General features: G+C 35.4%; 1 protein-coding gene across 5 annotated transcripts in view; it reads right to left on the reverse strand.

Moving 5' to 3' along the window:
- CDC42SE2 (CDC42 small effector 2) overlaps nucleotides 1–13,828 on the reverse strand; it is a 115,991-nt gene that overhangs the window by 32,298 nt on the left and 69,865 nt on the right. For all 5 annotated transcript variants that reach the window (XM_023739020.1, XM_023739019.1, XM_023739018.1 and 2 more), the window contains one exon: nucleotides 8,861–9,200. In XM_023739020.1, the coding sequence (XP_023594788.1) occupies nucleotides 8,861–8,914 (54 nt within the window). In that variant the 5' untranslated portion in view covers nucleotides 8,915–9,200. The remainder of the gene's footprint in view (nucleotides 1–8,860; nucleotides 9,201–13,828) is intronic.

Here is a 13,828-nt window from a genome sequence, read left to right on the forward strand (position 1 = left end):
CAGAGGTGGAAAGAAGTAAGGTGCTGTCACTGTACAGGGAGAGCAATTAGGGTCATATAACAATGTATGTATAAATTTTTGTATGAGAGACTAACCTGAATTGTAAACTTTCACTTAAAGTACAATAAAATAAAATTAAAATTAAAAAAATAAATGGAATATTCTGATGAACAAGAGTGTGGAAGAGTTAAATTGGGGATTTTATTTCAAGAAATCTCTGATGTATGTAATTCTGAGGCTTACAACGTAATAGTAAAAAAAAGTAAGGTTATCGTTCACTTTCATTATATTAAAATGCAAGATAAAACCCTCAAAGAGATGCCATTACATTCCTCTCAGCTTGATAAAAATTTCCAAGTCTGAAAATGCCAGGACAAGGATATGGAGTAACAGAATGCTCAAACTGCTGGTGGGAATGTAAATTCATTATACAAAATTAGAAACAATTTGGCCTTCCACGGTAAAGCTGGAAGGTAAAGTCCTTAAACTTTAGAGCCAATATTTCACTCCTAGGAATATACCCTGGAAGAACTTCACACCCGCTCACCAGACTACACACACATGAATGCACAAAAGAGCATTGTTCATAACGGTTCCATGGTGGTAACAACCCAAACTTCCAAAAGGACTGTAACAGAGAAATACAATATAGTCATGCAACAGAATGTTGAACAGAATAAAAATAAAGTTCAGCTACCTGCATCAATATGGATCAATCTTACAAATACTGAATAAAAGAAGGAAAACACAAAAAGTTACATCCAGTAGGACTCCGTTCGCTTAAAGGTAAAACAGACAAACTGTATTGTTCGAGAATACACGCATAGGCCGTAAAAAAATCACACCACAGGGAAGTGATTGCCATAAAAATCTGGATAGCGGCTCCTCCAAGTGTTGGAGCAGGGGTGGAACTGGGGGCTTCTGGAGTGCTGGCAACGTCCTATTTCTTAACAGCTACTTCATAATTATTAGTACTTACATTTACATGCAAGAAACCCTTTTCAATTATTAACTTTTTGATATGATTATTGTGTTTATCTTAAATAAAAGATAAGTGTCCTTATCTTTTAAGTAATGAAATATTTTTGCATAAAACAATAGAATGCCTGGGATTTGACTTCAAAATAATACAAGAAAGAAGAAAGTGGGTGGAATAAGATAAACTAGATTAGAAAAGAATCGAAAATTACTGAAGCTGGTAGATGGGTACATGGGATTCATTATACTAGTGTCTACTTTTGAATATGTTTAAAAGTTTTTAAAATAAAGAGTTAAAATACAGCTCTTGTGGAAAAATACTAGATAAGTCCAAAACACGAAGACATATACCACTTCCATGAATGGGAATACTCACTGTCTACAGATGTGATGCAATTATTATCCAAATCCCAATAGGTCTTGGAAAAGTTGACAAACTAATTCTAAAACTTTTATGGAAGACCCAAGGACTAAAACTGACCAAGACACTGTAAAAGAACAAAGAATAAGGGTCCTGCCCTCGCAGACATCAGGACACTATAAAGCAAGGAAAAGTACTGTGGTACTGGCATGATGATGGACAAATGATCTAACAGAATCTAAACTCTGACTCATACATATGGAACCCTGTATATAAAAGAGGTGTCACTGCATACTTGTGGGAAAAGGAAAGAATATTTAGCAAATGGTTTGGGGGCAAGGGGTTCCTCCTATGAAAAAACATGAAATTAGATTCCTTCTCAAAAATCAATTCCAGGCTTCCATGTGAAAGGCAAATGTGGGTGAACATTTACATTACAAGGAAATGTGGGTGAACATCCTTATGATCGTGAGGTAAAAAAAATTCTTAAAACACAAAATAATACATCAAGAAGGTAATGTTTATTAAATTTGATTATGTAAGTATTAGTTACTTCTATTCATTGTAAAGACATCTTAAGAGGGAAGGAAAGGATAAGCAGCAACTTGGGAGATCATATTGTAACATATATAATAGACAGATGATTTGTAATCAGACATTAAAGGAATGCCTATGAATAACTAATAGAAAAATGGAAACCATATTGTGCAATAAGCACATGAAGAAAAGCTTAATATTTTTAGCAATCGGGAAAAAAAAATTAAGACCATGAAATCCCATTTAATCTGTCAGATTGGCAACAGTTAAACAGTCTGAAAATATCAAGCACTGATGAAGATGTTCTGGAGTTGGAACTCTCCCACATTGCTGTGGGAGTAATTATTACTTTGCAAAATAATATGGCAGTATCTCGGAAAGCTGAGCATGCCTACACCCCACAACTTAGCGTTTTCACCTCTAGGTATATATCCTAGAGAAACAAATGTAGTAGAAGACATGCATATACTAAAAGATATGTACAAGAACAAACAGCATAGTCTGTAATAGAAAAAAAACTAAAAACCAGTAAGAGGACATCTGACCATTAACAGGACATCTGTGGTAGTTTACACCTCTCTATTGGTGTGTATCATTACACATACTTTATATTTTTGTATTTAACAAATATTACACAGTTTTAAAGGATTTAAAGGTTTTTTTTTACTTTAAATACTAATTAATTATTATTGCTTTTTTTTGCTGACATCACATTTTAAGTAACAAAGAATTGCAACAACCACATGGTTTGCTTAAAAACAGCTTGCTAATCTTGAGGTATACAGCATAAAACTTTGATCTAAGTTGAATAAAGATCAATTTAAGAAATGCATTAAAGCAAAATTTCCTCTCTGATGTGTTAGAAAGTTATAAAAACATTCCAGTTTCTGAGAAGAAATGCCTTTCTAGCATCTTCTAAATCGTTTACCCCATCCTCCCACTGAACGCTACGGACACTAACTTACCAGCTTCTGACTAGTTAAGAGCACAAAACATCAAGGTTTAAACACCAAAATCTGTATACTCCACAGTTTTGCCAAGAGCCTTACTAATTCATCTCCAAGTATACATAGACAAATTCAGAATTTCTCCATCAGTACCCTAAAGGAGCTGCAGAGGTACATGGACACCATCTACCATACCCCAAGTGGCTGACCGTCGGAAAGGAAATGTGGTGACTGCTCCAAAAGCAAGGCAGGCAGTTCCGATATATAAAATCATCTGAGGAATTTCCAGGCTTAGTAATACAAATACAATATTTGAATTAGTCCTCTATGATGCCTTTCTAAAAAGCAGGGAGAATATTTTTCATTTCTCAACTCATAAGGATAATTTTCTATTTTTATTAAGTAAATTTATTTCGTCAAGGATTTTGAGATAGTCAAAAATGGTATTTGTGGTTATACAAAGTGATTTTGTGTGAAATTAAAGAAAGCAAGAGAATGCACATTGGTGTTTTTAAAAAGAAAAGGAAAAATAGATGACATTTCTAGCATACTCACACCTCATTTAGGGTGAAGAACGGTGTTCCTAAAAAATGGAAGTTCTAAATCAATCTATGTCATCTGAGGTCATTACAGCACAGTGCTTGAGAAGATAACACCACACAAGAGTTCCTGTTCTTCTGTTTTATATAAATTCTCTGAAATCATGGAATGCCCTCAGTAGAGTTTCTTTTAGCCACCTTTCAAGGAGTTGTTGGTTCATTCTCTCAGGCTGCAGTAATGGCTTTGATGCTTTTCAGAATGTCTAAAGTCTTCTACAGGAGCCTCTGTGGTGCAGTGGTTAAGAGTCTGGCTGCTAACCAAAAGGCTGGCAGTTCAAATCCACCAGCCTCCCTGGAAACCCTATGGGGCAGCTCTACTTATAGGTTGCTATAAGACGGAATTGACTCAACGGCAACAGGGTAAGGTCTTTTACTAATTCCTAACTGTCTACTAATCCCCCACTCTCCTGCCCGACCCCTACCCCATTTCCTCAACATTTCCCTTGAAGAAGAACTGAATCCTCTAAAACATCAAGCATGATGCTCTTCCTTTGTTTCCTTGTGGCAGGTCCAGTACCAGCACTTACACACACTTCCCCTCAATATCATGAGGTTAAGTGCCCTGGGTGGTGCAAGAGGTTGATGTGTTTGGCTACTTATGAAAGGTTGGAAGTTGGAGTCCACACAGAGGCACCTTGGAAGAAAAACCTGGCAATCTACTTCTGAAAAATCAACCACTGAAAACCCTACTGAGCGCAGTTCTACTCTGACACACATGGAGTCACCATGAGGCAGAATCAACTCGATGGCTTTTGGAAAAAAAATTATGGATTAAAACTGTATCAGAACAACAACAAAAATGGCAGAAAGAAAAGCCCCTTCAGGAAATAAACAGCCTTGTTGCCAAACAACCACACACTCAATTCCAGATAGCTGAGGACTAACTGGCTGAATGCGTGGGATGGAGTAAGGGGATCACGGTACTACAGTGTGCAATACTGCTAGTTGGTGCTCTCAGTCTGGCATATAGTAACACTCAAACCACTGAAAAAGACATGTTCTTTCACTTGGTTAACCGCTATAGCCTCCTGTCTTCCTACTTCTTTCTACCCTTTCTCCGCTACAATCCATTCTCTACATACTGATTCTTTTAAAAACATAAGTCAGCTTACATCATTTTGCTCAAAGCCATTCAATGGTTTTCCATTTCACAAAGAATAAAAACCAGTCTTTACATGGCCTAGAAGGCCACACGTGAGCTGGCCCTCGGCCACCTCTCTGGCCTCATTTTCCACCACTTTCCCCGCAACTCAGCCACAGTGCCTTCTTTGCTGCTCCTCTCACATACACTACACATGCTACGTTTCACAGCCGCTACCGTTCCTATTCACTCCGACTAAAGTGCCATTCTCCAGGCATCCACGCGGCTCACTCCCTTACTTCCTTGATAAATGTCACTTCATCAGAGAGGTCTTCCCTCAACACCTATTTAAATTAATACCCCATTTCTCCAACATCATTCTCTATCCTCTTGTCCTGCCTTCTTTTTCCACACGGCACTTATCATCACCTGCTATACTATGGATTTTATTTGTTCACTAAATACCTCCTCCACTAGAGAGCTATGAGGCCAAAGACATCTGTTTTGCTCACGAGCATTTCTTCAGTACGTGGGGCTCACTGCAGGAATACCACAGTGTTGTTATATGCACCAATATATGGTGATTATGTACTTACATATCTAATTTAAAAAAACAAACAAACCACATTTCAGATATGAACAGCATTACAACAAACCAATGCCATGTGAAGAAATATTAAATGAGGGAAGAGCTATAATCTTTTTTTTTTAAAAAAATAATGTTCATTGTTTTTAAGGATACCTTAGAAGTTCACCAGTACCATGAACTGAGTAGAGTTCACTAGTCCTATAAACAGCTGACAAACATCTTTTTTTTAAACCTAAGTTGCTATGTAGCAACCATGCAATTTTTAATCTATAACCCTAGTTATATTTAAGATAAACAATTACAGCATTTAAACTACAGTCAATTAAAAAGTTTTGATGACCATGGCTCAAAAATTTGGGACTCTATTATACTATGTATTGTACTGTGTTAAAATGAAAGAGTAGGAAGAGAAAAATATGAATCTTATGCTACTGGCTCAGAAAAATGCACCATATTTTCTTCCCAATATTGGGTTGCTCCTTTTTCATACTTGGAATGTGCAAGAGCAGGGGGTGGTAAAGAATGAGTGGGAGGGCTGGCAGCAGCACTTTGTTTCAGTAAATACTTTTAGAAAAGAAAACTCTGGAGATGACCAAGCAGCTTTTAAATAAGGCCGTCTTGATACTGTCTAACAGAACTGCAAAGATACGTTTTTTATGGAATGTAAGGATACATAAAACTAGTAGTGCATCCTTTAAATCTGTTTTCCCAATGCCAACAAGCAAGCTGTTCTTCCATTACGATGACCTCCTGACCCTGTTTTGTGTGATTTTTTTCTTGCAAGTCAAAAAGGCTAAGAAATTGATGCCCATTTTTTGCATATTTCACACAAATGTGTCATTAAATAACAACACAATACTGACCTGTTAAATGCTGTATGCAAAAACTCAAGTAGAAAGTTTTTTGTGTAGGAAAAAGTATATTTCTAGTGTCTCATATTTACAGTCCAAGCCTTATACTCCTTATGCTATTTAAATTCATAATCTAGGCCTTTCTATTTTAACTATTGGTGAGTATGCCTATAGTACGTATTTGAATAGGGTTTCCTCTAAAATACACTGTGAGTACTGGCAATAAATAAATCTTTTAAAATATGGCAATATGGCTCAAGTATTCTATAATCTTTTAAAACACTGTTAAAAATGTAATTCTTGGTAATACAGACCATAAATTATTTATAATAATTTAAATGTATATGATGTCTTAAAGAATATTCACTTAAACACACATTCACTTCATGCTTAAATAAGTTAGGACCTTTCCCATTAAAGTCAGGATAAGCAAAGAACCATCACTGACACTATTTAACCTTATACTAGTAAATGCAGGAAGATACCAAAAGGATAAAAGGTTTAAATATCAGAAAAAGACTATAAAATTTTCACTATTTGGAGGTAATTAGAAAATATAAAGGTTTCAACTAAATAAACTAGTCAAAGTGCTCAGTAAGGTGACTAAATACAAAGTTAACATATAAAAAAAGTTTCCTATATACTAACCAATTAGGAAATGTAACAGGAAAAATAGGATTCCATTCAGAGTAGCAATAAAAATCCATAAAATATTTAGAATGAAACTAACAAGAAATGTGCAAAACTTAGGTGATAAAATTTTAAAACTTCACTAAAAGAATATGAAAAGATCTGTACAAATGAAGACATATGCCGCGTTTCTCAACGAGATTACTCAATATTGTAAAGATGCCAATTCTGACCCAAATTACTCTCTAGATTTATTGCAATCCCAAAGTAAACACCTATAGGATTAAAACATGCACTATGAACTATCTCATACAAGGAAAAAGATATAAAGAATAACATAACAGGGACCTACCTAACCACAACATAATTTTCAATACAGTTGAAAAAGAAGAGCTATGAAACAGATTCCCCTTACGAAACAGCAAAACATACGATGTAACTGCAGCAATCAAAACAGTATGGTAGGGGCACAGGGTAAACAGATGTACCAATGGAACAGACTTCAGAAATGGACCCGTAAATATATGAAAATGTAGTATATAATAAAGGTGACATTTCAAATCACTAATAAAAAGACTGAGTGACTATAAACTGTCTTCAGACAGCTGACTGGCATAAAAGAACTCCTACCTTACATCACACAAATTCATCAATTTTCCATTCCACATGGATCAAAGAGCTAAACGCGAAAAACAAAATGATAATAGGACAGTAGGTCTTCAAAATATTGGAGCGGTGAAGGTCTCCTTAAGGAAAACTTGTATATGATGAAGGAATCCATAAAGTTAAAAAACAAGTTGATAAACTGAGATTAACATGTATAACAAAGGATTATTAGCCATGACATATGTACAGAGCTGTAAAATAGACTAACACACACAAAAAATAGCAAAACTATCAACAGGCAACTCAATGAAGAAGAAACATACAAGTTTACACTAAATATATAAAAAGATGCTTAACCTCACTAGTAATCAAGTGAGTACAAATTAAATGATAATGTGTATATAAATTATGATCATTAACAGAAAAATTATATGTTATGGCATATTTAGATCATGAATACTACGGAGACTTTAAAAATGATGATGCAAATAGATTTACATTTAAGCATGAAATAATGAGACATATTGTTAAGCGCGGTGATAGACCAATATGTATAGCATTGAACCTACATACAACACGTACATATAAATTCACTGAGTGATGTCTAGAGGACTATATACCAAATTCTAAAAGTGATTTCACCTGGGAAGCAGTGAAATCGACAGAAGAGGACAAAAAGGGGACTTTCATTTTTTCTTTTGTCTATCCTGCATGAATTTTTATAATGAAAATTCATTCGTACATTATGTGTGCAATTACATTTTTAAATTTAAGCCTCATTCTTCCTTTTATGTTGTTACAAATGTAAACAACACAGAATAACCATCCATCCATCCCAAGTATCTACATTCTTCAAGGTATCATACTTGATCCTGAGGATACAAAGGTAAATAATGGTTACAGCCCCTGAAGAATTCAAAATGTGGCAGAAAATGTTGAATAATTAAGTTATTTACTATTCAAGGGGTTCTATGTTATAATAATAAAATGAACTAAGAGCTGTGGGAATACAGATGAAGTATGATCTAAGTCAAGGGAAAGTCCAGAAACATTTTACAGAGGTGACTTTTGATCTAGGCATCATAAAAGATGATAGAAATTTGCTGAGTTTGGGGGTTTGAAGGCAGGACTTTAGTAGAGGCAACAGTATGTATACAGATTAGAAGGCACAAAATGGGGCATGTCCCAAGAAGAAGGCAGCCAAGACCACTTACTATCTACCTGACTTTGGGCAAAAACCTGAACCTGTTTCAACTAAAAACATGGAAAATGATTTCTTCCTCAGAGAGTCACTGTGAGGAAAATGAGACAATAAGCTGAGAAGGATATGAGGGCAATCTGGCTGCCAGATCTTCCTCCCCACTGAATTCCAAGGCTGACTTAGCTACTTCTCCTCAGGTTATTGTCTCCTTTCCTCCTCACTGTCCAAAAGCTGTCTATTTGGTAGAAGAACACAACACTGTCAGTCATGTACAGTGTAACACAGTCAGTGACACACAGTATTTATGCAGAAGATGTCAATTTTTTCTTTAACCAGATGTTCAGAGTTCCACTGGACAATCTGTGACACTCCATAGAACTGCCCGTAATTATCCCTGAAGTCTTGATTCTTAGGTTGAGAAGCAGCAGTATATTTAGTAAGTACCCCACCCCATATGTACACATATCGCTTCATACTTACAGGCTGAGGCTGTTCTGCAATACAGCAGTTGAAACACAACCAGAATTCACTCATGCTTATAGTCCCAGGTATAAATGAGCACCAATGAAGATTTCAAATCTCAACTCAGGAAGCTCCACAAAGTACGCTCCTCAATATGATGAATGTCCAATGATGTCAAAATAATAATTTTATTACTTCACTGTGTTTTTGTTCCTGGAAGTCAAGTATCTTATGCAGTCAATTTAATAAAGAAAAAGACTGTTCTCCTTTCTTTGTTCTGGTTCTACAGAGACTCGTTTCTGAACCACCAGGAAGGCATAAAAATTGCTGTGTTGACCCAGGACCTAAAACTGGTAGTCTAGAAAAAAAGAAAAAGAAAAAAAAAGTTACTTTACTTATCCTTGGAGGCTTATATTTCCAAAACCTGGGGCAAAATTAAGAGTAAATATTATTCAAAGAAGTAAACATTGAAAAAAAAATCAAGACTTTAACAAATTAATGTTCATTCAACAAATATTTTTAGAGCACCTTGAGTGTCAGGTGCGAAGGATCCAACAGTGAGAGCAGACCACTACCATCACCACCACAGGAATGAGCATGTGCCCAGCAACATACTCTCTATCCCACTCCAGCCAACCAAGCCGAGTCAATCAGAATCCACCTCTTTTCTTTCTGACTACCAAGCTGTCGTCCTTAAGGCTGACATAAGAAAACCATGTTCCACATCTCATAGAGAAGATGGTTCTGAGATAATAATGCCGACAAGCAGAGACAAAAGAGAAGTAAAGATGATACAAATTTCTGATCCCAGTTATCCGTAAAGTCCATTTCACCTGTGCACTTGAGGTTTGGTTTTGTATGTTACTGTTTCTCCCCTTTTGACCTGAAACCACTTTGAAGTGGGTTTCTATCAACTGCAGCCTAATGCAACAGTCAAGTGAATAAGTCCAGTAGACAGCTGGATATACAAGCCTAAAGCCAAGGAGGTGTCTTGGAATCATTAGCAGATTACAACTGAAGCAATGAAATGTCACTATTGAGGGAAAACGGTATCACGAGAAGCAAGGAAGGCCTAAGACAGAGCTCTCTGAGATATAGCAATATTTAAATAATGAGTAGAAAAAGAGAAATCTGTAAAGGAGGCTTGGATATTATCAGAAAGAGAGAGCGAAGGAAAACTAGTTAAATGTGTCAATGAAGCCTGTATCAAGGAGGAAGTGGTGAAAAATATTAACCGTCAATGAGACAGCAAAGACGAGAACTGTTTATTAGATTTTGCAGCAAACAGATACTTGGTGACCCTGGTGTTAACAGCAGTTTTAATGAAGTAGTATGGGCAGAAATCAGATTACAGTGAGTTGGAGTGAAAGGAAAGAAGCAGACTCAACAAGTATAGATGATGTTTGCAAAAAGATTAGATATAAAGTTAAGAAAGACAAGGTCGTAGGGAGAGTGAAGAAAAAAAGACATCTTTGAAATAAAAAGATCAGAACCGAAAGATATATTAATTTGATTATTCAAAGAAATGTAACATTTTTGTCCCAAGTAGTGAAATGAAACATATAAACCACATATTTACAAATTTTTGAAAGAGGCCTCATGTATTTATATCCATTGCCATGAAGTCGATTCCAACTCACGGCAACCCTATAGGGTAGAGTAGAACTGTCCCACAGGGTTTCCGAGGCTGTAAATCTTTACAGAAGTAGACTGCCCCATCTTTTGCCTGCAGAGCAGCTGGTGGGTTCGAACCACTGACCTTACGGTTACCAGCCGAGCTCTCAGTCACTGTGCCACCAGGACTCCTTCATATATTTACAAGCTATACCAAGTGCCAATCAATAATAACTAAATTACAGGATCACAGAATCTGAACATCTTAAGTGAAATAAATTTATCCCTTTTTCTTTTAATCACTGCCCAAAGCCATGACTCTAAAAGTAGTTAAGATAGGGAAGGCAGTTATTTTTGCATTTGTATACATGAAGATCTTCAGTGAAGATAAATGTATATATGCTCAATGTCACAAATCTAGGTGGTAATAAGGCATGAATTTAGAACCTTGATTCTACCAGAGGACAAGCGCTCTAACATACCACCAGAAAATAACATGCTAAGACTTAAGCATACATTCAAGGAGGAAGACTGAAGAAAGAAAATTCACATTCTTGCCATAGTTAAAATTCAGAACCTGGAATGTTTATTTTCAAGCAGTCAGGATGAACACTTCCTATCCCACCCAAACTCCAAACCAAGAAAGTGGCACTCTCTGTCCACTGAATGGGTAAATACCACGAAGGCTTATAAGCTCAAAAGAACTGTTTTACTTGCTTTCTCCATCTAAACTTCTTAGTAAAAATATGAGAGGAAACAGTTAAACTCACAGCATCATGAACATTATTTCTGAGTTGCTATTTAACAAGTTTAACTCCATCCTGAATCAAAGACCTTGGCCATTAAAAGAAGTCATGTGACAACCAGACCGGAATTACTAAGAATGTTAACACATTGTGAAAAATGTAATCAATGTAACTGAATAATTTCTGTAGAAATTGTTAAACGGGAACCTAATTTGCTGTGTAAACTTTTGCTGAAAACAATTTTTTTTTTAAAAAGTCATGTGAAATTAAATCTCTTTTAACTGATTCTACAAAAACAAATATGTCTTTGTTTGAAACTGAAAATTCTTTATGCTCATCACTGTTGCAGCATATACAGACTTGGAGCTACTCATGTTTTCAAATCTACTGCTCAGTTATTCATATTTCTCATTTACTATAAAGGTGAGCAATTTCCTTTTAATATATGAGTTACCTTTGCCAGAAACCACCATCAAATACTAACTTTACATTGGGAGGTGGTGTATTTTCTTTTTCTTCTCTTTTAAACAGTTTCCTTCTACTGAACACTGAAAATTAATACATGGTTTTCTACTTTACAGCCCATAATAAATGCTTTATTTTACCACCCTTACATTTTCCCAATTCAAATTTCCTTCTGATTTAGAGTGAAGTGATTTCTTATTTTATGAAGTTTAAAATAAACATTTCCCCATTTCCATGTACTACTTTGGGAATGACATTCACAATACTACTTCCTGTTTCTTAAATGTTTGGTTGAAGAATGACTATTTAAAGTACAATAATTTGTGCTTCTATTTTTGGAGGCAGAACAGAAAGGATATACAGCTTTTCTTATACATTTCCACATGGAAGGTACATCTGCTGAAATGTATTTTTGAACCAAGGAGGTGTTTGCTACTCCATGGGTTTTGTTAATATATACACCTTTAAAAGTTTCAAACATACCTTGGAAGTGATACCAATACATTTTCTATCTTCTTGCTTTTTCTAAGCCAACTTCCTTTTAATTTTTTTCAAGTGTACATACTTGAAACAGATTTATAAATAAACATCTTTAGAGAAGTACTGAATTCTTCACAAAATATTTCAGTGCTGGCACTGATAATAAATACTCATTTCTCAAATTAAAAGTTGCCTAAAACGTGTCCACTTTACAAACCTTAGACTTCTTTTGGTTTTAATTTTAAGATAACAAAGAAAGTGTCACTTTTCAGTAACATCAACATCTAAAGTTGGCTTTTGAACACAGCTCAGCACATTCCACACATAAAAGGGTCAGACTGGTCTACAGCACAAGAGAGTATTTCGCAGACTCATAGATTCATAGAATTTTAGAAATGGAATAGACCTTACAGATAACATGATGGGACTTATTTTAAAAATGAGGACACTAAGGCCAAATAGCTTGAAGTGAATTATCTAAGGCCACTTAGCTAGTGACTGGCAGAGCCTCCTTGAATTAAAAGCCCAGTCTGTCATAAACGAGATAGGCATGAGAGAGAAGGGGAGTGGCATTCTCTGAGATTTCTCCAGTCACAATATTCACCAACATCTGTTCCCCTCCTTCTCGCTTCCTCCATCAAAATAAATGCTACAGATATAGCTTTCTATCTGTGTGAACAGTTTTGCTATTGACAATTTAAAGAAGTTATGTTCCGAAGTCCTACCTACAATTAAATAAAGTTGCTTTTAGGTCAACTTCCAAAGAAACAATAATAAAGCCTTGATTTGAAAAACAGGGCAATGGGGGCATCTCTTTCGCCAGGTAATTACTTTTTAAGTTTTTGTTTTTAATCTGAAATACTTGAACTCAGTTCAGATATTGAGCATGCTCAGTTTGGGTTTGAAACGGAATCAAAAGTTTAGAATTCAGACTTTGAAACAAAATCTCTATGGTACTTCTAGTACTTCACTGACTTTTAGACACATTTAGCCTGATCAAGTAACAAGCTCTCCCTCAGTTTTTTCAACTACAAAATGGAATATTGCACGGCCAATGTTACAAGCCTCAAATGAGGATTAAGTGAGATGGTATATATGAAGGCATGTAATATATCATAAAAAGCTATATTTATATAAGATGCTCTTATGTATCATCAGAATAAAATGACAAACAGAAGTAGCAAAAACATCATTTTTGCTCCAAATTTTGGCAATAGCTCCAAATTTTAAGAAACAATCTAAAAGTCTGTCCAGAAAAAATTAACTACATTGTGGTATATTCATACAAAAGGATGTGACACAAAATGAAAATGAATGACAACTTCATGCAACAACATGGATGACTCTCACCAATATGTTGTTAAAGGAAAGAAGACCCAAAATAATACACATGGAATTATTTCATTTACATGAATTTCAAAAACAAGTTAAACTAATTTATTTTGTTCAGAGATGGATACATAGGTTTAAAATTAAAGTAAAGCAAGTAAATTATTATAAAGTCAGGAGAGTGGTTATCTCTAGGGTTGAGGGTAGGGACTGTGACTAGGAAGAGATGCCTGGTGGCTTCTGGTATATTGGTAATGTTCTATTTCTTGACTTGGACTACTTGATTTGGCTTACACAAGCATTTGTTTTATAAGTATTTGTTAAATAGTGTATTTATGATCTATGCAATTCT

The sequence above is a fragment of the Trichechus manatus genome, unplaced genomic scaffold, assembly GCF_000243295.1.
Source record: "Trichechus manatus latirostris isolate Lorelei unplaced genomic scaffold, TriManLat1.0 scaffold00127, whole genome shotgun sequence".
NCBI classification, from domain to species: Eukaryota; Metazoa; Chordata; class Mammalia; order Sirenia; family Trichechidae; genus Trichechus; species Trichechus manatus.